The following is a 25,177-nucleotide window of genomic DNA, read 5'->3' on the forward strand; positions in this document are numbered from 1 at the left end:
GGGAGAGTCCTGCGGGGATCTAGCAGGACCAGACCCGACTGTAAGACCAGAGAGGAGAAACCGTGGCATGGCCTCAATGAGCTGGACCGTTTGGTCCAATAAATGGATCTACGTGATTTTCCCGCATACAAAAAGTCTGCATGGGAAATGTATGAACTCAAAATTGTTCGTCCATTTCCCATGCGGACATCCATAAAAAAAAAAAAAACACATAATACATACATAAAAACACCCCCCCACCACCCTCCCACACCCCTACTTAACTTTCTTCCCCACACGCTGTGTCTCTGTGATGCTGGTTCCCTTTCACTTCCGTGATCGTGAACCGGCGCTGCAGGGTCCTTTTTTAAAAATTATTTATTTATTTTTATTTTTTTTATTTTTTTTACTTTTGGTCAGTGAGCTGCCTTTTAACTGTTTTTTTTTCGGGCAGCTGCTGGGGTGTCCCCCGCTCACTATACTGTATAGAGCGAAAAGGTACTGATGAAAGAAACTGTAACCTGTACATCGGGCGTAATCTTCCTCGATCCAGTGGCAGTGATAAGGCTACTGGTGCAAAAGACTGTGATCTGCATCAGGAGTAATCCCCCTTGGCCCAGTCGTGGAGACAACGCTAGTAGTGAAAGAGACTTTAATCTGTGCATTGAAAGTAATCTCCTTTGGCCCAGTTGTAGAGATAAAACCACTAGCGGAAAGAACTCTAATCTTGACGTCGGGGGTGGTCTTCCTCGTCACAGTATCAGTGAAGAATCTACTGAAGAAAAGAACTGTGCAGTGTGGGCCAAACGTAAACTCCCTCATACCAATCTCATCAAGAGAGATACTGTTCAAAGTTGGAAATCATTGGTAAATTATCAGAGAGGATCTTTGGACCTTTACCCAGGAGGAAAGTGCAACAGCCATTGGGGGGGGGGGGGGTCGACAGTGGCAGGAGTTAAAGCGTCGATGGGAAGTGTTTGTTGATCATACCAGCAAACTATTTATGCCAGGAGAAGGGAGACATTCTCCTGGTTGGCAAATCGGACCCTAGAGTAACAGACTGACTAAAACTTTGAAAATCCTTGTTGGAACTGAGTCGGGAGAAGGGAGCGATTCTCCTCACACCCCAATTTGAAGTCTAAGTGTTTAGTGTGGGAAGGTTAAAATCCTTTGTTAATCTCGAGGCGGGAGTCATCCTCCTGAAAAGTAGTTAGTGGTTTTCTGTTATTATTGATGGGGCTAGATCAGGAGTTTGGACAGAGGACAGATTTATTAGTTGAACAGACATTTTGACTGGACTGACCCGAGATTGTTTATTAGGTAGGGGAATCCCTCTAGAGTTAGGGACGGGACAGATACGTTTTCTTATAAATAAATCTCACCTTTGACTCATGTAACCCATGTGTCCGACTCCTGCTTCTGGCACCTTGTCAAAGTACCCAATCAAGAGAAAAGCTATTTCTTCATTTTTAACCAGTGGTGAACAACCAAAGTTTAAGTCCTCGGCTAAAATTGCCACTAAAACTGTTAGTCTCATTCTAAGAAGGAAAAGGACTGTTCTGGCCAAAGGGCAGGCTAATGGGGCAAGAAGCACAACACTCAAAACAAATAGAGACCGAGCGCTGTATGGCAAAATGATTGATGCATGAGAAGGACCTACTAAAATCCTCTAACAAAATCCAGGACCCGTCCAATGATGGGAGAAACCTGGTCATTGTGAAATACCTGCAGCAACAGATCCCTTGGATGCCCAGAGAAACAAGGTGCGTGTATGGCTTGTGCTAATGCTGGTATTGTCAAATACAGCAGACTGTGTTGTGGGAGATGCAGGGAGAAGTAGCTTGATGCTAAGCCTCTGCCTTGAAAATAGCCAAGAATCTTTCAAATTCCAGAGGATTGTTTGACAGCATGCATCCTAGGAAAGTGCCCATTAGAAAAACGAAAGGAGTAAAGTTAATTGGACTTGCTCACACATACCCATTCCTCCCATCACGTTCAAAGCATTCAAGGGAATGTCAGACACCCGGGGCTCCAAATGTAGTCGAATTGCTGTTAGAAGAACACCTCAGGGTGTTGATGAGTTATATGAAAATCACTCGAGTCAATCAACCCTGAAGGAGCCAAAAATGTGAGTAGTTGGAATTGGAGAGGCAACCTGTGATGGAAATTATTGAGGACAAAAAGACCAAAGATTATTTTTCCGAAATAACCTTCAGTCTTTTCTCCCATTAACATTTCCGCCTTGACCCACACACCCACCCCCAACCCCTACTGAACTTGTGGCAGCACACTTAAATGTGTGCCGCCAACTCGCTCTGTCCCTGAGACGCCTGTTCCCCTTCACTTCCATGATCGGGAACTGGCGGTGCAGGGTCCTTTCTTTTTTTTTCTTAATTTTTTCTGGGACGGGCTGCGGGGGACACCCCAGTAACCTCCACGCGCTATATAGTGATCAAGGGTCTCGGGGAGACCCCTGCAGCCCTTGCCACCGAATGGGGGATTTGGTCAAACTTTTCAACTGTTTGGAATTTTTGAACGGCCTACATTTGGCCAAATCTCCCATTCAGTCTTTTTTTCTCAGTCATTTTTTGGGTGGTTCCCTTTTTATCAGCGCTTGATTTGTTCCTAAACAGTGAGGACATGACACCCTGTTATGTCTGATTGCCTGGAATAGTGTGTAACCATTGTTTCTTCTTTGATTTAATTATTTCAATTATCTTTCTATGATTTTTGTTTCTTTATTTGCAAGTTTTAATTTTCATTCTTTTAAGAATAAAAAGAATGCCTGTCTTACCATGGCACGAAAGGTCCCAATGGCTGATGGTTTTGCATAAAACTGTAAACTCAGATAAAAGGTTGTGTAAATGTGCAAGAAATTTTAAAGAATGAATAAATATGGATAATGGTGCTTCTTAAGTATTGAACCTGTACAGCGTTCCCACGTGGTGATGAGGATCTATATCTGCTGGATATGGGATTAGAATCAGAAGGACTAGTGGGTCTGGTGAACGCAAATGGAAGAGTCAATCATGAAGGACAAGTGAATGATGCACTCAAGTCAAAATGCAGAAAAAAGAAATGTTGATGTGAACATCTTGCAATTGACTCAGGATTCAGATATACATAACCATATGAAAATCATCATAAGTATAGGATTGATCGTTTTGGAGTTTCAGAAAAGCTAGAAAAAGAAATAGTCAATGCATGCATAAGTTAATGGGAGTGGACATCTTGATAGTTGGACGGGAAAAAACTGAAACAAATAGCATCTTCAAATAAGGGAAAGATGGTTGAGGTTAAAGCCAAATTGGATATATAAAAAATATGATGAAACCTAATATATGCTTTTTAGACATGTCTGAATGTTCAGAAGGTGCCAATCAAAAAGATATAAATTAATTTATCAAATTACTATTTTTTTTAAACCACCTTGCTGACAGTTTTATAGGTTCCATGTAATAATGTCGCTACAAAAATCTCGCCAATCAAAAATATCGCTGAAAAATTGCCGTTTTTTGTGGCGACATTATTGCATGGAACATGCGGGGGGGGACACCTGCAACCCCCAAACTTTTTAAAAAATTTTTTTATTTTTATTTAAAAAAAAATAAATGTGTTTTTGCCCCTGTCCCCATATATATGGTCATCCAAATAATATTGCCTCGACATTTTCCCGGCGATATTATTTACGGCGACCATATATATGGGGATATTATTACCTGATACCGTTTTATAGAGGGAAGTACTTGCTATCTTCATAGGATGCACAATGCATTATTCACTTTTTAAATCATTTTGAGAGTTTGAGGAAAATAGTGTTTCGGTATCCTCGGTCACACTGGGGAGGAATTTGGCTCCATATTAATCTGGAGGGTATACTGTGCTGTAGACAACAGTAATCTTTGGCACTCTGATGAACCCGAACAGATGCAAAGAAGACATGAGAGTGGACTATGATTTGGCCAACATAAAGCATAGTTATGATCAATCTACGCCATGGACTGATTTTCTTTGACCAGGTCTTCATACAGATTCAACCATCATGAATCCTTTTGTTCTTGATGTTGCTCAGTCAATCCAAGAAATGATTAAAATGTACAGAATATAATTAGTTTTCTCATGTAGAAATAGCTAAATTGTGAAAGTGATCCTAACATATTGATGGCCATATTTTAGGTATAGCGTTTTGGAAGTCTTTGTCAAGGATCTTCTTTGACTTCGTTTTGATGCCTTGAGTGAAAGTTCCCTGGACACGGGCGATTGAAAAGCTAATCATTGCTTTTTGTTTCTTATAGTGGTTTTCCAGAGTCTGTGCCTGTGTATTGTGTCAACAGACAGTGTTCCTCAGGTTTGCAAGCGGTCATCAACATTGCTGGTAAGAACAGTTTGTCTAGCCATCCTGCTTACCAACTACTGGGAATATTGTCTACAGAGCTCCTGTGTCTTACTTTGAGAACGAAAATGAAATATGCTTGGGATATCTGCTGTGCCATAAAATAAGCACCTAATCATTTAGGAGTAGGCCCATCACTGATTTTGGGTAATAACAATCGGCTCATTATAAGGCTGCCGCTATCGATAATGACCAAAATTAGTTCAGTTTCCGGCACTTGGTCCAGCCGTGTTGTTGCTGGATTATGAGTGCCGCATTGACAGTGTTAATCCCCATTCAGGGGATTTGCCGTCATTACCAGCACCAGCAATACCGGTCCTGTAATGATGGCTTTTTTTGCCGGTGGGGCGCCTTCCTTACCTCCAGCTTTTAGCTGGAGAGAACACATGTGCCCCACCGCAAACCTGTAGTTGGCCGGTCCCGCAAAGTGGGGGTATACATCAATACCAGCACTTTTTTACCAGACCGGCCGACCTATAATGAGGCCCATTGTTCGGTGATTGGAACCTTGCGGTTGCCATGCAAGTGGATTGGTAGTTTTAAAGGAGTGAAGTCCAAAGCTTGCACAATGCACATTTTAATCTGACATGTTTAGACACCTTCCTCTGACCCTGCAGCCTACACCCTCTTATTGCAATTACCATTATGCGTATATATTAAGTAACACAGTATGAAACGACGGGCCCACAGGTGGAATTGAAATTAGAACACATTTTCTAGATTAAGTTATCAGCATCCCCTGTTAATTTGATGACGTTGCTAGTTCAAAGCTTTCTCAGATGTTTAGAGATAAATATGCTGTACTATCTTTGATGCAAAGATGCCAGGCTTGCCTTTATTGAAAGACTTTAGTTCTTCAGTACTCAAATACATCCGTCTCTGGATAAACGCTAGAAGTATAATATGTTTAAAGTTCAACCAATCCTTCTGTTTCAGGAGGCATCAGAAATGGGTCTTATGACATTGGCCTGGCATGCGGGTAAGAATTTTCCCTTGCATAATTTTTGTGTCTTCTGAATTGAGACCATTCTGTTTTTCAAATACTCCCATGTTGATTGATAAAAAAATAATGCTTGAGCATAGGGCATCCCTGCGCTGCACACTTTCCCAATGCACTATTTATTTCTTAGTTGAGAACACTACCAGTCCCTAAAAGCATCAAGCAAAAGGCCTTTGTATTGGATGTATTCTCTAACAAAGAGGGCAACACAATCTGCAATCGCCTAAATGTATTCCTCCAGAAAAGAGAACTGTTTTTAGGCAAACGTGCCAAAGCAAGCTGGTGATGACTGAAATAACCAACTAGATTGTCAGAGATGGCTTAAAAACCTCCAAGATATTTTGGGGAAGGATTTCTATTTTTTATACAGCATAAGGCCTTTTCCTGTTCAGTGAATGTCATTCAGAATAGAGTGTCTGGTGGTGCAACCTCAGGTAATGGATATAAAAGGCAATTGAGAAGTGGCACTAGGGCATCCCTCTCTATCTCGTATCCTTGGGATGGCCACCCTATCCCAGACATTCGTTACCCCTGGTTAATAATGTGGATCGGTAAGCCCTACTGTCTATTCTGCGGTCTTGTTAGAAGGTGTTTTCCCTGGATGCAGGCTCACTGACTCCCTCAGGGGCTTCCCAGTGGTCTGTACACTAGCCTTGCTTAGTGTTCTACAAGGAGTTGGGAATAGAGTTTGCACTTACTCTGGCCTTGCCCCTCTATTCTATTGGATCTCGCCTTGCCCTTATATTCTGCCTCTTCCACCGCTTCTCGACTCCTCCCCACCAATCTTCAGTCTCTCCGATGCTTCATTCTGCCTCACTGTGCCTTCCTCGTGCTTCCACCCTTTGATGATTACTCTTCTACTTCTCCTCCCACTCGACTACTACCACTCCTTCTCTACTTCTCCTCCTCTCACCCTACTACTCCTCTCACTACCACTACTCTCCTCCCACGCCACTACACAAACACCCTCCGTCCACACAGTTTCAAGTCCCATTCCCTCCTTATACAGCCCTTTCTTCATAAACATCTCAGACACGCACATTCACATTGCCGTACCACTTTCACACTTGCACCAATACCTCCTCTTCTTGGCAAAACTCCTTCACAAACTGATGCTTTCGCTCACCTCCTGCTGGTCTCCTGGCAGTTTTCCAACTCTGATCTCTCTCGAACCAGCACTTCCGGTTTCCTGTGGGGGTCACTAATACTCCCCTCCATCTTTGTGGATTGAGCCTCCTAACCAGTCTTGCTACGGAATAGTTAAACTCCTGGCTAAGCCCAGCTCCCTGTATCTGTTCCAGGCCTCTGGGTTGGAGTAATAATGGCTTGCGCTTCTCACTGGGGTTTATCTACATCTACCTTTCCTCTGTACATTTCTCCTTAGGTGAGACTGGGACCTTCCACGTCAATCACTGGTGGTCTAGCCGGCTCTCCATATTTGGGTGGGATTATGAATGTAAATGCGGACCATATGGTATGCCCACACGAGACAGTTGCAGTGATGCCTCCCCAGAGTCCCTGCGCAGCATGTGCTGCGTTTGCTTCATTCCACTGCTGGATTTGAGAGTGGCCTCTCACTGTGCGTGCCACTTGGTGCGCTTCTCTTTCAGTGAAAAGAAAACACTGGGAAGTCAATGTTTTGAGGTACGTCACAAGGGGAAGGTGGTTGACCTATACATACCTCGGCACCAAGGCGTTTTGGGGCTGTGGTGTCATTTGTATTCATTTTTCCTCTTGTACAGGCCTAACAATAATGCTGTACACCTTTCACCTATCCCTGCTTCTTTCAGTGGGGGACATTGGCCTCCTCTTGGCAGGGCCTGGGGGCAGCCCCTGTCACAGATCAAATAGGTACTTAAACAAGAAAACATCCAGGTTTCCCTTTGGGCTGCATAATTGTTCTTTTATAACATGCTTAATACCTGAGACCGGTTTCTAAGCACAAGACTGAGTTTCAAACCTGTGCTGCTATGCGTTGTCTTGCTTCCAAGACGAACGTGTTCCCCCTCAGCTATCCTCCCGGCCTAAGTGACAATCCCTTGCCTAGTTCAAAGATGAGTTTGGAGGGGTAGGGGAAAGCTTGTAGGTGTGAGCAATAATGTCCATAGTCTAGCACACGCTAGAGAAATAGATGGAACATGTTTAGTAGTAAGAGGGTTGAAAGAGGATAGGCAATGAGGCGGAGAAGCAGGATATGGGTTAGTTTGATGGCGGGCAAGGTAACTTTCAGCAGGGAGTGGTTTTAGGCAGTGGTACAAGTGTGCCAAAAAGGTAGTGGAACTGTGACTCAGGCGGGTGAAGTGGTAGGCGGGAGGGATCAAGGTGCAACACATGGTTCAATGGGTTGTGGATGGGCCAGGTTGACAACCAAGTGGGTGAAACAGGCACAAGGGGGTCCTCTGTATTTTTCATGGATTACTCTGTTGGAAAATGTATTAATTGCCTTTGTGAAATCCATTGCCTTTACTCGCTGATCTTAACTCTGCTGGAACACATACTTAGCAACTACCGGACTGAAGCTGCTTCAAAAGGATCCTGCCGCTAGAACAATGTGTTTTGTCATGACTAGAATTAGGCTATTTATTACAAAGTCTGGATCCTGAGACTAAAAACCTTTTATCTCCTTTGATCTGACAGAGTCGGAGGGATCTGTGGTCCTGACACCCGAGTGCATTACAGTAGCCCAAGTGACTAGTCACCAAGGCTCCTAATACTGCACACTTGGCCAGTGGCACGAAGGGGTGAATTCCCTGTAGCTACCTAATGTTAAAATAAAATGCTGTAGAAATGGGCTAGACCTTTATAAACTGTAACATCTAAGCATACTCGCTGAGATAAGTTTTCCAAAAATCAGGAGGAGATGGGGTGTTGCAAGAGATGATTAGTTTGTGTTATCGGAGCCTCCCCTAGCTTCTGATCATTAAGATGAAGCCTGTAGAGTAGGTCCAGGCAGAGATTTAATTGTCTTTTGTAAATGTACGGTTGAATGGATTTTGCTTCAGCTGTAACTGCAGTAGGGGGCTAAAATGAACAGGTGTACTTTAACTTCAAAAAGAACAGTAACTCAATGATGGAAATGGTTTTAAAAAGTAGTGGCACTGTTAACAGTAAAAAATAAAAGTAGTGGTAATCTGCTCCCTGAGTGGCTAGAAGTAGGATAGTGTTGTTGCAATCTGAAAGAAAGGACAGTGGAGCTGAAGTCCTAGTTGGTCGGAGCAGTTCTTAACAAAATTCATGCTTCATTTCCTTCCATGCCTGCACAGCCCTTCCTGTTGGCACACATGTCTGTGCTGTCAACTCATTGGAGCAAGATCATGCCATTCTGTGCCTGTGTTCGAGTAACCCTTCTCTGTGACCTGGTGATTCTCAAGTAGGATGAAATTAGCTTGCTGTTAAAAATGTCATTGATGGTTGCGGATTCAGCCGTGAAAACAGCCGCTCTGCCAGTGCCTCAGAAAGGCACCCGCTTAACATTGTGTCAACTCATTTACTAAGGTTGCCGTTTCCATACATATCCTGTGTTCTTTTGCTTAGGAGAATTTCCAACATGGAAATTGACGCAACATAAAGGGTGCAGGAACGCAAGGCTAGAAAGCTTCAATTCCGCGCCATATGGCTTTTGTGTGTCTGAGCAACATGCCAACTCTTGGAGTAACATATATTGAAGTGCAAAGGCCTATCATAGTTGAACAAAAAATAGAACCACGTATATTCAGTTGACAAATGGGGGAGGGGGGTCGGTCTCAAAACACAGATGAAGACAATTCAACAACCAGCCCAACTGAATTTCTATTGGCACCCAAGTTGTATGTTGGTGTTTTGATCCTGATAAGGAACTTTACCCGTAATGAGCCACGTTTTCATGAGCCCTTTTGTGTTGAAAATATAACCCCTTCAGCTGTGAAGGTCCAATGAAGATGAGCTTGGCTTCACTTGGGCGACGTGAAAACCTACAAAGGTGAGACCTTCCCTCCTACCGTTGCTGATCCAGAAGCAAGACAAGAAGAAGAATTTCGGCCTGTGCAGAGTTGATCGATGACAAAAAAGGATGATGAAACGACCAGCTGCTGATGCAGATTTTGCATTTGGTCTGAGATTTGAACGGACACTCCTTATGGATGTTTTAGCAGGGGTGCAAACCCTTGCCGAGAATCTCAGGAATTTTGAAAAATTAAGTTTAGAAACACATTGAAGCATCAAAGGTATGACTACACGCCAGTTCCTGATCAGAAATGGGAAATTAGACCAATATCCAGATTCATTTTGTGGTGCATATCTGTTCTAAGCAGTTCAACATATGGTACTTACTGACAGTGATGTGCATCGGCTTGTGCTTGCTGTTTTTATATTTATACTTCAAGCTTATCCTGCTCTTGCATATTCACACTTTTTTACAGGATCCTAAGAATGGCCTTGTGATAAGGAGGCTCCTAATTGCGATAATTGAGCACATTTTACAGATACAAGCATAGAGTAATTTGAGGATTGTATTAAAAATTAGAAATGTTGAAGCTGGCACAGTTATAGAGAATTAACAAGTGCCACGAGTACCAGAATGGCAAAAAAGATGGATGCCAATATTTTTGTTCTTATTATATGCATGCACGATTACACTCTGTCTTTCTGTTCCTCATTTTTCACAGTCTCTATCACATTAGTACTTCCACTGAGGCAGGGGCCACTATGGTCCACCCGCCCCCACTACGGGAACTGCTATTGATTTGCTTTGTGAGTATTGCACAACCTTTACATTTGGGAAGCATAAGAGAAATGCAGAGAAGGATAGGAGGGGATAAATACCTATCTAGACATTGCAGCACACTTGGGTAATAACGTGTGGTATGAGCACATGAGAAAGGTGGGCGAGAGAGCATCTAAGGAAAGTTTCTAGGTCTGTGTTCTCATACACTATTCCATGAATACAGTGGAAAACTTTAATTTCCAGAGAAGTCTCAGAACATGATGGCAAGTGCCTTGTTCATCTTGCAGCATGTATGACCAGAGGAGATTTCCAGGGAAGTTGGCCCACTTTACGATAGAGATTGAAATGGTTGTTTCCATTCCAGGATGATTATATCAAGACTTTACAGATGGAAAAGCAACCTGCATGGGAGAGTAATATGCTTGTGTATCCTGCAGACTGACAGGAAGAAGTAGTTATGAACGACATGGAGAATGGAATGCCCTGATATAACAGATAGCTGGATCGCCTTGGTGTTGGGAACAAACTCAAGTCTTAGTCTATGAACAAATGAAGTCCAATACGGATGGGAAGGAGGACTTATGTCCTGTGTAGTTTATCTACTGAAGTCAGAATATGTGCAAGAGGTACAGAGAGTAAATGATGGGTGTTTGAGGTCACGGGCTAAGCATGCCAAACTGCTGACATGGGTAGAAGATGAATTCCGGTCCAGTGGTTGTGATTCCACTGGCGAATGCGACACTGCGCTTCCGAAGAGAAGGAAAGAAGTGTGTAGGTGATAACATTGACTCCAAAACTACAGTTGACGTTTCCAGAATGGGAGCAGGAACAACTGTTCTGATGGATCGATATTGGGCTAGGGCCTACATGAAGCTGCCCAAGGATTGGGGAGGAACGTGCTCCTTGGTGCTTATCCATGTTCCAGCATTAGTGGTTCCTCAGAGTGACCTGAACATTGGAGAATCTTCAAAGATAGATGCCCATTTGAGAAGAAGAGCGCTTGAATTTCTCAATCGAACCAGAAGGGAAAATTACTTTTCAGCCAAGTCAATAGAAGAGTAGGAGTCCATTCCTTGTGAGCACAGGTTGTTTACTAAGCTTCAATTTTCACAACTATCTTCATGCCTGGGATCCAGACGATGGCTAATGCCACATGGTTGCAAATTACCAGATGGGAGCTTCTGCGGACAATCAACACCACTGCAATGGGATGCAATTCTATCGAGGAAGAGCTGAGCGCCATACGACTGACTCTCCAGAACAGCTATGTGCTTGACATGATCACAGCGATGGAAGGAGGAGTTTGTGCCAAGATCGGGCCATCATGTTGCATGTTCATACCTTCTCATGATAACGCGAGTGGGACCTTGACAGAGGCCATAATGCTGTTGACAAACCTGCATAATCGGATGGAAGACGAGACAGGGCATTATAGATAACAGTTGGTTTGCATCCATATTCTCATGGATTCCGCAGTGGATGGCAAACATCAAGTTTCTTGGAGCATTATTGCTCATGGTGGTGTTTGGATTCTGTGTAATCAAGATAATAATTGCCCAATGTAAGAAAACCGAAAACAAGGCAGTAGGAATGAAGACCATGATTGATGTCAAATCAGGGTTCGGACCTAAAGAATTGCCTGATGAAGATGTCAGAAAATGCATATAGGCCGCATTGTAGCACCTGAAGGAACGAAGTTTCGAAGGAATTGGTTCTTCCGACGTATTCCACATCTATGACAGGTAATCACCACAGCTGTGCTGCTTTGGACATTTTTCTGCGTCCTGCCTTTGACGTTGATACGCTGTCCTCGAGGGCCTCCGTCGAGTCGACGTCACTGGATGTTATAAGTAGGATGCACGACACCCGTAGCCTCAGTTCCGTTTTTTCTGTGAACCTGTTCGCTTCGGAGATCTCGGCACGCCTCGGTTCTTCTGAGTTATTCTATTCGAACGTGTTTGTTGAGAAGATATCATGTCTTCGTCATCTTCCACCCCGCGGTCGGGATTCAAGAAGTGTCTGGACTGCGGTTCCAAGATGTCACTTACGGACCCACACGACGCCTGCCTCTGGTACCTCGGTGAGGACCACGCCACGGATGATTGTGACGATTGCCATTCGTTAACATCGAAGGCCTTGCGGGAACGGAAGAAGCTTTCTGTCGGTAAGGTTTCCAAGCCCCGAAAGTCGAAATCCGCTGGGCTTTCGACCGACGATTCGAGGCGAAAGTCCAGGGGGTCTCGGTCCTGGTGTGGTCCCCGCGATTCCTCTGCCTTTTCGAGGCACTCGCGGAAGCGCCGTCACCGGTCGCCTCCCTCATCCGAGGACTCCGCCCATCGGCGGGTTGCTTGTCCCAACAAGCACTCTTCTGCGGAATGGGATGCATTTCATACAGAGATGTTGGTGATTTTTCAGTCGCAGGGCTCCGTTCTGTCCGCGCCTCCGGAAGAAGCCGGCAGGGAACGTGCAAGGGCCTCCGCGCACACGCCTTTGGGCTCGGCTGGTCGGCGCGATCATCGGGCGCCTTCGAGGTCCCGATCGGACAAGGTGGATGGCTCTAGTCATGCCCGCTCCAGGTCCCGGTCCTCGACACTGAGACCGTCGGAGCCTGTGAGGTCTTTGAAGAAGACGTCAGCGCCATGTCCGTCGAGGGACTCTCTCGAGGCTCCGCCTCCGAGGAAGTCATAGGCACCGAGGCCGTCGAAGGACACGCTCGGGGCTCCGCCGTCGAGGCCTGTGTCGAAGCCTTTTGAGGAGGCTATATCGGAGGTACCCCGGAGACCGGTGGAAACCCTGAGGGAGGTCCTGGCCAAGTCAAAAAATGTGTTTGTGCCTTTTTCTGTGCCCCCATTCCAGCCTCTGGATTATATTTCTGAGGTGGATGAAGGGTCTGATGAAGGTTTGGTTCCTGTTGAGGTTCCTGACGAACTCTTGTCTGGTCATAGCCAGTTGAAAGACCTGCGTCAGTCGTTGCACGACACCAGTGGTCTTGATACCTCCCCAGAGGTCGAGTTTGGCAGGCCTGAGCCTGGTACGCATGCTGAATCTTTGTACAGGTGCTTCATGTCGAAGGTGACAGAGTAATTGGGGTGGTCTGCGCCACCAGTGGATTTTCTGCAGGATGACCTGACAGAGATCCTTGACCAAGGTCCACCCACTGACCCGGTGTTGCCATTCCATATGGCGTTACAGCGCAGGTTGGCGGCCCTTTGGACTGCTCTGGAGAGTCTCCCGGCAATGAGCAAGTCGTTGCCTAAAAAATACCATCCAGCCAGTGGCGACCCTTGCTACTTGACTACGCACCCCACTCCGGAGAGTTTGGTGGTGCAGGCGGCTACGGCCCCAGCAAAGCAGGCGTCGTACCCTACCATCCCTCCTGATAGGGACGACAAACATTTTGATGGTTGGGCGAAAAAAGTGTTTTCTTAGGGGGTATGACTGTGAAAACAAGGAAATAATATGAGGCAGGGTAACCAAAAAGGAAACACACGGTTACAAAGGAACATACAAAGTACTTTATTTTATACTGAATCAAGTTACAAAAGAACAGAACAAAATTCAGATAGCTATCGACCCTCAGTACAACACAGCGAACTCCGGCGTGGTTCGGTGTGCTCAGTGAGTGCAAATATTCATTGAAACAGTCAGGCTTTTATACATTTCTCCAGCCTGTTGTCCAGCCTTTCTTCAGGTTAACCATTCCATAAATAAGTTACTGCTCTAGGGTCCCTTGCCAGGTCAAATCTAGTTCATCTTAGGTTTATACATTAACAAGAAGAAATGGTAATAATGTATGCTCTAGGCCTAACATTACAATGCGGGACTTAATTTATACAATATAGTTAAGCAGGTGTTCTCATTCAATTATAGATCAGTTTCGGTGATACAGGTAATCCATTGCACACAGGTCAGCAGAAGGACAAGGTCTCAGCTCATGACCCTAACAAGTGGCCTGCAGGCAAGTTATACATTAGCTGTACAGAGGTCATGACAATCGAGTTCTGTTCTGAATAACATAGGCTACCATTTTAGCTCACATGGTGACTCTATAGAGCAAGAAAACCTAAAATGGCGGCTTGACCCAAAATGACAGTTTACATGGTTTCTAAGGTCAGGACCTTGCAATGCAAGTTTATTCACATGTAGTTTATAAGCAGCTTGTTAGCAGCTTGGCGTAGGCCAATATACATATATTCATAGCAATAGGAGGCACGATATAATTTCTAGTTTGACAAACCCTCCTTTTGGCCTATGCCAAGTCGTAAACTACTTCTGATCTCCCTGCAAATAACTCCATGTGTCATCGTCCATACACCCTGAATAGCTGTCAGAAATATCTATCGCCATTAGATCTTTTACTAAGATCTCTTTCTGTACATACTCCTTAGAGGTTTTATCCGGGCCATACACTTTATGTCCTATTGTACCTATCGCCTGAGCGCAACATCCCCCTAGCATTGAACATATACTTGGTAGACATTGGATACAACAACAAAGAAATATCAGAATTCCCAAAATAATCAGCAAGACTGAAAGCACTTTCCAACCCCAATACCGCAAGAAGTCCCAGAACCAAGCGCTAAGATCCCAATTTCCCTCGGGACATGCACTTCTGAATTAAGAATGTGCAGATTCTGTATTGCCTTAAAAATTGTCGGCGAGGAATCTGGTACGAAAACACAGCAAGCGGACCCCACTAGTTTACATACTCCACCACGTTCAGCCAGAATGACATCTAATGCCATCCGATTTTGAAGCGCTACCAATCTGATCGCTTTCTGCTCTAAAGTCATATTATAGAGTATATCTGTGGTCCGGTTGATGGTTCTCTCCAGTACTCTCGCTAGTTTCCTGATATCCTCGGAATTCGCTATCTGCCCAAAGAATGGAAGGAATGATTTCGCTACATCTCCTAAAACCTGTGCTGGAGTGTCGCCATTCTCGTCCCGCCATGGACGAGCCTTTGAAACCTCTACAGTACTTGCTATAAACACCCCAGGTAGCAGGATCCCTAGATAACAAGTTCCCTGCCAATCCCTGGGCAACCATGGAAATGCTACATTACCGCAAACAAAATAGATAAGTTCGCCTACATACAAAGGTTTGTCTTCCCCAGTCAAATTTGCAACGTTGGCACAACCTTTAAAATCTCCCATTGACGGGGTGCCATTCCTCTGTATGCAGAAAGAAACTGAATCGGGGCTATGGTTAACAGTATAAGAAGGAGGCACGGCATCCTTATTGCCTATCGGAGCCATTTTAAAGGAAATCAAAGATTGGAAAGGACGAGACAGTCTATCAGAAGGCCTAATAGAAGCAATATTGAGCTTACTCCTATTTGCGAAAAGCGAGCATCCCAGCGGAGTCAGAACACGTTTCTCAAAACTATTCAAATTAGTGCCATCAAAGTTCCCCGAGATGCTTTCGTTCCATCGGCCAAAGAACAGTGCTCGAAGTGAAGCATAACAAGCAGTTGTCAAAGGTAAAGGGTGAATATACCATCCCAGTCCCTTGTTCCCATGTTGTGGTAAATGAGTGCAAATCCAACAATTACTCTTAGTAATGAATGCAACGCATGCCATTTTTAATATCATTAGAGTGTTATTATGATACTTTTGTCTATGTTGGGAGTCTCTAGGGGACAGAGTGTGAAGGTGTACAGAGGGAGTCAAAGCAGTCGGTACATCTCGGTCGGTAGTAAAGGTTTTAGAGGATAGATTTCTTCAAAGTACCAAAGTCCTACAGCAGTAATTGCAAAAATAACAATTATCGTTATCAAAACACAGCAGTACGTTTTCGGGGCCCAGGCACATTGTTCATTGTCCAAGTTGGTCACCCCCTTATTCACAAGTCCAGTGCGGGGAGCAGCAGTGGAGGTGGCAGGCATTGTAGTTCCTCAATCGACGACCCCAATGTTCGTTGCTGGCGATGCTACGGTCGCACGATTTCTTAGTCCTTCCCAACCCTAGCCAGCAGAATCCCTTTTTTTCCCTTTTGTTCAACAGAAACTTTCTTATACAAAGGAAAACTTTCAATCACTTCTCTTTCTCAAATGCACGGAAAAACCTGTGCCGTAGTTCTATTTTCTTCGTCGAAGGTTGTACCTGGTGGTACCCAAGATTGTTTGGTCCGAAAATAAGGTGCCGTCGCTTCCTGAGGGAAGCGACGTATCGGAGGCGGCGGAAGTCGCAGAGCTTGAAACAGTATTTTCCGGAAGTGATTTTTCAAAAGAGTGCGGAGACGAAATGGACTGTTCCCCAAGCTCCACGGGCTCAGAGAAATTCTCCGACGCACTCACAGCGCTGTTTGCTACTCCAAGATCAGGGACTGTAGCATCAGCAAGGGGTTCTGCTTCTTCTGTAACGTGTGGCGTCGGGTGAGGAAGTTTCTTGACATGCGTCGCGTGGATCCAGTGTTTCTTTCCAGCCACCCGCACTGCTGTCCGAGTGACCAACAGCACCTGGTAGGGTCCCTTCCAACGAGGAGCGAGACAGGAAGACCTTTCGTAGGCCTTCACTAGGACCCAACTTCCAGGCTGTATATCGTGTCCTGGGCCCGTGAACCGTACAGGTAAAGCTGAAAACACCTGGTGATAAACGAAATACAGGTTTTTAGTTAACTGGTTGCAGTAGTCGGAGAGAAGTACATTTTCTACATCGCGCAATGCGCAGCTTTTAGGCAAACCCCAAATATTAGCAGGTCTCCCCATTACCACCTCAAAGGGAGAGAGCCCAGTCTTAGTTTGAGGGGTTGTCCGCATTGAAAGTAACACCATCGGTTAGGCGTCCGGCCATTTTAGTTTGGTGCCGGCACACGTCTTAGCGAGCTTGTTTTTTATGATACCATTGTGTCTTTCCACTAATCCAGCGCTCTGAGCATGTCTGGCCGAATGGAATCTTTTGTCAATTTGCAATGCCGTACATATCTGTAGAATTACAGCAGCGATAAAATGCGGACCATTATCCGACCAGATAACTCTCGGCAAACCGAACCGTGGGAAGAATTCCTTTAACATGGTCTTTGCAGTGGTCATGGCTGTAGCGTCTTTAACAGGGAAAGCCTCAACCCACTTACTAAAGGCGCAAATGACCACAAGGACATATTTTAGATTGTTACATCGCTCCATTTCAATAAAGTCAAAGTAAATCACTTCAAACGGGACAGAAGGAGGCCCAAAGCTACATCTTGGAGTTGCTGTCCCCTTTCCCACATTGTGTTTTAGGCAAATTATGCAATTTTGGACATAATGCTGGGCAATTTTTGAAATCTTATCATTTACCCAGACTTTCTCTAACATTCTCGTGATCTGTTGAGCGCACACATGTGTGGGACCGTGTGCCATGGTAACCATCATTACTATATAGGCATTAGGAAGCAACCATTTCCCTTCAACCATGTCCACCCAACACCCATCATCATCGAGTTTCCCCAAGCCCTCAGCCCACCTCTTGGATTCTTCTAATGTGGCATCGGCTTGGATATCCCGTACAGACCCAACACCCTCATCCATTGCATAGGCATCTACAGTCTCCCTTGAAACATACATCTCCGTGAAGAGATCAGAGGCAGTTTGTCTAGCTATTTGATCAGCAAAAGCATTCCCTTTCCCTACATCTATAATCTTGCGATGTGCTGCGCACTTAATGATTGCTAACTGACTAGGGAGCGCAAGCGCTGAAAGCAATTGTACTATCAGGGAGCCATGTTGGATCTTGGTGCCATGCGAAGTTAAAAACCCTCTCTCTGACCAAAGTCTCCCAAAGTTGTGAGCCACCCCAAAGGCATACTGGCTATCAGTATATATGTTTACTGTTAGCCCTTCGGAAAGCTCACAAGCTCGAGTCAATGCTATAATCTCTGCGGCCTGCGCAGAGTTATGCGTAATTCTCTTGGTCTCCACAACCGTACTCAATGTAGTGACTGCATAAGCAGCTGTGGATGTACCATCCAGTAGTTTGAAGGAGGAGCCATCACAAAACAGCTCCCCTTGTGGGTTATCCAAAGGAGTGTCCCTCAAATCAACTCTGCCTTTTGTATCTTGTTCAGTAGTATACAGGCAGTCATGTGACTCTTCGTCACCGCAAACAGTATTTTGCGGGAAAGGTAGGAGTTCAGCCGGATTAAGAACGCAGCACCTCCTAATTTGAATGTGGGGAGCAAACAAGATTAATTCATATCTTGTTAGTCGTGCGGAAGTGAGGTGTTGCGTTTGGGTTTTGTTCAATAGAATATCTACAGAGTGAGGCACCATCAGGGTTAAATCATGGCCTAGGACCATTCCCTCACTCTGTTTTACAGACGCAGCAGCAGCAGCGACAGCGCGCAAACATCTTGGCAAAGCGCATACAACAGGATCAAGGGCGGAAGAGTAGTAACCGCATGGCCTATTCTTCCCTCCATGTTCCTGCGTTAATACAGCCAAAGCACATCCATCACATTCATGCACAAACACAAAGGCCTTCTCATAGTTCGGTGTGCCCAAAACTGGCGCCGAACATAATGCAGTCTTGAGCAACTCAAATGAATGTTGATGCTCCGTATTCCATGGCAGTTGCGAAGAAATACCCTTCTTTGTCAAGGCCAACATCGGTTTTATCACTAGTGAGAAGTTTGGGATCCATAACCTACAGTAAGAAGCCATACCTATCAAGGCTCTAACTTCCTTTTGTGTATTTGGGACAGACATGCCAGAAATGTGTTTTATTCTTTCAGGTGTCAATCTTCTTCCCTCCTTTGAAAGGAGATAGCCTAAATAGGCGACCTCCTGGCAACAATATTGAAACTTTTTAAGCGAAGCTTTGTGACCATGCTTAGCTAGATGGATGAGCAACAACACAGTGCCCTCTTTGCAAGAGCTCTCAGAGTCAGCGGCTAAATGCAAATCATCAACATATTGAAGCAACGTACAAGTAGGGGGCAATCCAAGGGCATCAAGCTGCTCTTTCAAAGCCCTACTATAAATACTACGACTCTCAGTATAACCTTGAGGTGCACGAGTAAATGTGAATGAGCGTCCCCCTAAGGTGAACGCGAACAAGTATCTACTATCCTCATGTATAGGAATACTGAAGAAAGCATTCTTTAGGTCCACAACACTGAAGTGAGTAGCCGTAGCTGGAATCATGTTTAATATGGTCGTCACATCAGGCACAATTGGAAATTACAGAGCGACGACTTTATTAATGGCACGTAAATCAATTATAAAACGAAATGGAATTGCATTATCACCTTTTTTGTACACGGGTAAAATAGGACTATTGCACAAACTTCCTGCAATCTCCTCAATCACCCCACAATGCACAAAATCAGAAACAATGCTCTTCAAAGCTCGCTCGCCTTCAACTGAGATCCTATACTGTGGAATACGGGGCAGCTTAATTCCATGTTTCAAAACTATTTTAACAGGCTCAATCTGCAAAACACCGACATCATTGTCATCAACTGCCCACAAACACTCTGGTACATTACTGAATTCTGGCGACAAAGGTCTAGTCAAGAATTGCGAAACAGAACATTGCTGTGGTGAAATCGTCAAACGCACTCCATCAGAAGAACAATGAATTACCGCATTTAATTCCTTCAACAGATTCAACCCCAGCAAATTCTCTCCACAATTCGAAGTCAAGAGAAATGGACAGTGGTCCGTAAAGGGACCCAAAGAAATAGGTTCCGGTGAAGAAACCGGACAAACAACTGGTGTGCCAGAAAACCCTACAGAAACATTGGTTTGCCCTGACAGTGGAATGTTTGGAACCCGAGAATGATCAATGGAGCACTTCTGTGCTCCAGTGTCTATCAAAAATTGATGTTTCCTATTTCCCACTACCATTTCAACGTAGGTACATTTCTGATTAACGGGAATAGGTGTAGGTTCCAAACCCTGCTTCGGGCAATCCTAACGAAACAAAATATCATCAAAAGGAAGCTCCTCAGATAGATATGCAGCAGAAGGATGATCAAATATGTTTCTAGTATCCACACTCGAAGTCTGATTATCCTGTGAAAAGGTTGTTGGGGATCCTGTGAAAACTGGCCTCTACCAGGGTCCCCTACACCCGGGCGACCTCTGGATCGTCTACCCATATTTCCAAATGTGTTATTCGACCTCTGTCGAAGGACGGGGCATTGTGCACGCCAATGACCCTCCTGGCGACAATAGGCACACTGGTTAATATTCACAGGACCCAAGGGCACATTCCCTTGTGGAACATACTGACCTCTAATCTGCGAACTACCCCCTCTGGGGCCTCTAACAATTTGCTGTAACAATACTTTAGTCTTCAAATCACCTTTTCTCTTCTCGACTCTATCTTTTTCATTATTGACACGGTTCTCGTAGTACTGAGCCATGTGCAGTACTTCTGATTGGGATTTCGTCTGCCAAGCACTCTCAGAAGACATAATTTGTGACTGGATGTCAGGCAGCAATCCACGTACAAATTTGTCCACAAATAATCTTTTCCCAGACTCTGTGCCTAAGTCTTGTCCACTGAAATCCGAGAATACCTGTTCGAACCGATTAAAGAACTCGGTAGCACCCTCAGATTTTCCTTGGACACAGGCCGTAAGCTTGTCCCAAATGATTCTCTTTTCGGGGATTATAGTTTTCAGTTTTGCAATTATTCTGTCAGGCAAAGTTAGTATCACCTGAGGTGGTCTCTCACCAGCTGGCCTTTCCCCATCAAGCCTAACTATGTTAGTCCATGTATCTCCCAACCCTGACACATCGTCTATAGTTCTAACTTGTTTCCACAAATCTACAGGCAGGAGTACAGGGAATAGTAAATCAATGTCGCCTAGGGTAAACACTGAGGACTGCAAAACGGACTCTATCTCTTTATAGAACCCTGTCGGATTTTTCCTAATGTCAGGAATAGTTTGTCTAATAGTATTCACTTCCTGTCGTGAAAACGGGACGTGAACAAACTGCGATACATAATGTGCAGGAATGTCCACAGCAGGTGTACCTGCTGCAGCATTAGCAGGAATCTCAACCTTTGGGACAAATGTCGGAGGAACCTCTCTCATAGGCAACTGAGATGTAGGCAACTCCGAACGCTTACTAAGCAACAGAGCTAAGTCGAGCGCTAAAGCAGTTGAAGTGTCAAGTGAAAAAGCTCTCTTATAAATGCTCAATAACTCTGTGGTACAACTAACCTTTCTCTTTAAACATTCATCCTGCAGGTACTCTACCATTACCTGTATCACTTTCCTCTGCATTTCTAGCGTATATTGACTGTATGTGTCATATACCTCAACTGGAGTTATCGATATGTCCGAAATCCATCTAATCGCATCTTTTGTACAAATTCGCGCCTCCTCAGATGTCGATTTACGACACGGAAGAAATCGTTTCTGTACATACATACTTTCGTCTTCGTCATCCTCATTCCGTAACCTTTCCAACTCCTTTCTATACTCAAATATCCTCTCAACATGCTCATGTACCTTCTCCACAGTGTCTCTTGAAAACGCTAAAGTATTCAGGTCCCTCAAACCTTGTGGGAGGTCTGCATTATTTAATTTACCCCACATTACACATAAATGAATCCCTAAACCTTCAATGAAAACATTTTTCTCAGGAAAATTATCCATATTAGAAAGTGTGGCAAGAACATTAGCTCGATCATCTCTCTCCATACAATGCTTAGCCCATGCAAACAAATCCTGTTTCTTTTCTGTAGGAACAGTATTACGAGTAACAATCCTCGACCCCGCACCCTGATCAACTACAGAACTACTTGGGAGTGAGGGTGCAGGCAAATTCAATGGAGGTACTATTACTGGTGCAATGGGAAGAGGCAGAGGAACAGGTGGAGGAACAACAACCGGAGGAATAGGAACAACAGGTTGAGCAGGAAGAGCAGGAATAACAGCAGGAAGAGGTACAGCAGGAGGAAGAGGAACATAGGGAGGTGGTGCAGAGGCACCAGGCCTCGTTCATTTAACAATTTGTCGATAAACTCATCAGAAACATGAAGATCTTTAGAAGGATAGATTTTCTGAATACCGAGTGAGAAAGCCCTGTCCATATTCCTAACCGACTCAGACTGTTTGTCCTGATCATATAACAACCCCTTTTCAGCATTTGTTTTATGACGGCGCACATGTTTTTCCCTACTTTTAAGCTGCTGCAACGCTTCTCTTTTCCAATTTTGCAAAACATCAAATGCTGCAGGTCTGGCCTTCTTTTTTAACAAGACTGACTCTAAATATTCAATACGAGGGATCTCAAAACTACCATTGACTGGCCACTGAAGTTGGGAGGCATGTCTGGTTTGTCTGTGCCAAATTTTATTAAATACTACACTTCCAATGCCATGCTTACAGTACATAGTACATGCCGGTGACCCCTCCTGTGGTGCCGGACGGCTAAATTCCAAAGATTGTCTATCGCTGCGGAATAATGCCCTAAAGCAGCTAGACAATTTCCCAGGCATTTCTCAAATACTCGGTGTTACCTGGTCAATAATTGTGTCTGCAGATACAATGCGCCAAATTCAAATTGTCAGGGTTGAATTAAGAGTCGGGTAACGACTCACCTGACCAAACCTAAGGAGGACCGATCGGTTTACAAAGGACTTACCTAGCGAATTTTACCTTGTGTATGGTGATTTCGGGAAATCTGCCCGCCTCAAAAAAATTGACCCTCGTCAAGATGCCGTCTCAGACCACACGGCTATCGTCCAGGGAACGGATCGTGCAGCGCTGTTGAGGTGTCGCGTCTCGTTCAGTCGGGCCCGTTATGTCACACCGTCCGATCCCGGTCCGATAGCGTGCGTCAACCTTCAATAATCCGGCATCAATCTTGAGGGTCCCTATTCCGGGCGCCAACTGTGAAAACAAGGAAATAATATGAGGCAGGGTAACCAAAAAGGAAACGCACCAAACACAGGTTACAAAGGAACATACAAAGTACTTTATTTTATACTGAATCCAGTTACAAAAGAACAGAACAAAATTCAGATAGCTATCGACCCTCAGTACAACACAGCGAACTCCGGCGTGGTTCGGTGTGCTCAGTGAGTGCAAATATTCATTGAAACAGTCAGGCTTTTATACATTTCTCCAGCCTGTTGTCCAGCCTTTCTTCAGGTTAACCATTCCATAAATAAGTTACTGCTCTAGGGTCCCTTGCCAGGTCAAATCTAGTTCATCTTAGGTTTATACAGTAACAAGAAGAAATGGTAATAATGTATGCTCTAGGCCTAACATTACAATGCGGGAATTAATTTATACAATATAGTTAAGCAGGTGTTCTCATTCAATTATAGGTCAGTTTTGGTGATACAGGTAATCCATTGCACACAGGTCAGCAGAAGGACAAGGTCTCAGCTCATGACCCTAACAAGTGGCCTGCAGGCAAGTTATACATTAGCTGTACAGAGGTCATGACAATCGAGTTCTGTTCTGAATAACATAGGCTACCATTTTAGCTCACATGGTGACTTTATAGAGCAAGAAAACCTAAAATGGCGGCTTGACCCAAAATGACAGTTTACATGGTTTCTAAGGTCAGGACCTTGCAATGCGAGTTTATTCACATGTAGTTTATAAGCAGCTTGTTAGCAGCTTGGCGTAGGCCAATATACATATATTCATAGCAATAGGAGGCACAATGTAATTTCTAGTTTGACATGGCTTTACAGGCAGCCAACTCTGTGTGCGCCTTGGCACATTTCACTCGCACTCTGTGGAATTGTGTGTCGTTGGCGGCTGAACATATCCCCGAAAGGGAGGAACGTGATGGTTTTCTTGCCCTCGTTCAGGATGGCAAGGATGCCATGTGTGAATCCGTTCCTTTGGGTCTGGACATGGCAGACTGTGTCAGCCGGTCCATGGCGGAGAGCACCGTGATGCGCAGATTTGCGTGGTTGCAGAAGTCGGGGTTTGCTCCTGATGTACAAGCCCAGCTTCTCAACATGCCCTTTGATGGTGTACATCTTATTGGCAGCAAGACCTCAAAGGCTGCAGCGAAGTCGTTGAGCGCTGCAGTCTGCCAACCTCCGCCTTTTCGTCCCAGGGGACAGCAATGGAGGGGAGGTTCCTTTCAATGCTACTCATCTTTTGGTAGATCGAGAGGAGCGGCCAGCCAAAGTGGCCAACGTAGGAGTACCAGAGGTGGAAAAGAAGGTACTCGAGGTGCCAAAGCCGCTCGGGCAGTTGTCTCTTTGCCCTCAGGCACTGCCGCAGCCGCTTCAGCTCAGTCATGAGGCCATGTCCCATGGTTTGCCGGTTGGGGGAAGGCTGGCGCAGCATTTTGTAGAATGGCATGCCATTACTTCTGATGTGTGGGTTCTGGAGATCATAGCCCACGGCTACTGTCTTCCTTTCCGGCAGAGGCCTCACGACAATCCACCAGGGAATCTCTCTTTGAAGAGTCCGGATTCGCTCCATGCGCAGGAAATCAAATCCCTGCTGGAGTAAGGCACCCTAGAACTGGTGCCTGTAGCGGAGAGGAACAAGGGATGGTATTACCCATATTTTTTGATCCTGACTGGGGATTGAGACCCATCATGGACTTGCATGGTTTGAACAAGCTCCTCAGGAAGGACAAGTTGAAGATGGTTACTCCGTCTCAGGTACTCCAGGCCCTTCACCTTCAGGACTGCTTGGTGTCTCTCGACCTCAAGGACGCTTACTTTCATGTGCTGATTCATCTCAAGCACAAGAAGTTCCTGAGGTTCGCGGTTGGCGACTCGCACTTTCAGTTTCGGGTCCTGCCGTTCGGATTGACCTCCGCCCGAGGTTCTTCACCAAGCTCATGGTGGTGGTGGCAGCGTACCTCAGGAAAGGGGGGATTCACGTCTACCCCTACCTGGACGATTGGTTGATCAGGGCGCGCTCTCCCGAGCAAGTCCTGGATCATCTGTCAGTCACCTGCCACTCCCCTCACAGGCTGGGCTTCTCCCTCAAATTAAAGAAGTCCCACTTGACACCTACCCAGCGGCTCCAGTACATCGGAGCAGTGCTCGCCGCTTCCCTGGGGCTGTGTTTTCCTCCCCCAGGTGAGGGCTCATCACATTCTGCAGATGGTGAGCAAGTTTGAACATGCCCAGGCTCTCCCGGCGTTCGAGTTCTTGAGGTTGCTCGGCCTCATGGC

At 45.1% G+C, this 25,177-nt stretch overlaps 1 protein-coding gene across 1 annotated transcript in view; it reads left to right on the plus strand.

Annotated features, from left to right (window-relative positions):
- ACAA1 (acetyl-CoA acyltransferase 1) overlaps positions 1-25,177 on the plus strand; it is a 268,026-nt gene that overhangs the window by 128,567 nt on the left and 114,282 nt on the right. Inside the window, exons 4-5 of the mRNA XM_069647684.1 lie at positions 4,275-4,354; positions 5,309-5,351. Coding sequence (XP_069503785.1) covers positions 4,275-4,354; positions 5,309-5,351 — 123 coding nt within the window. The remainder of the gene's footprint in view (positions 1-4,274; positions 4,355-5,308; positions 5,352-25,177) is intronic.

The sequence above is a fragment of the Ambystoma mexicanum genome, chromosome 2q (assembly GCF_040938575.1).
Source record: "Ambystoma mexicanum isolate Mex_15411 chromosome 2q, UKY_AmexF1_1, whole genome shotgun sequence".
NCBI classification, from domain to species: domain Eukaryota; kingdom Metazoa; phylum Chordata; class Amphibia; order Caudata; family Ambystomatidae; genus Ambystoma; species Ambystoma mexicanum.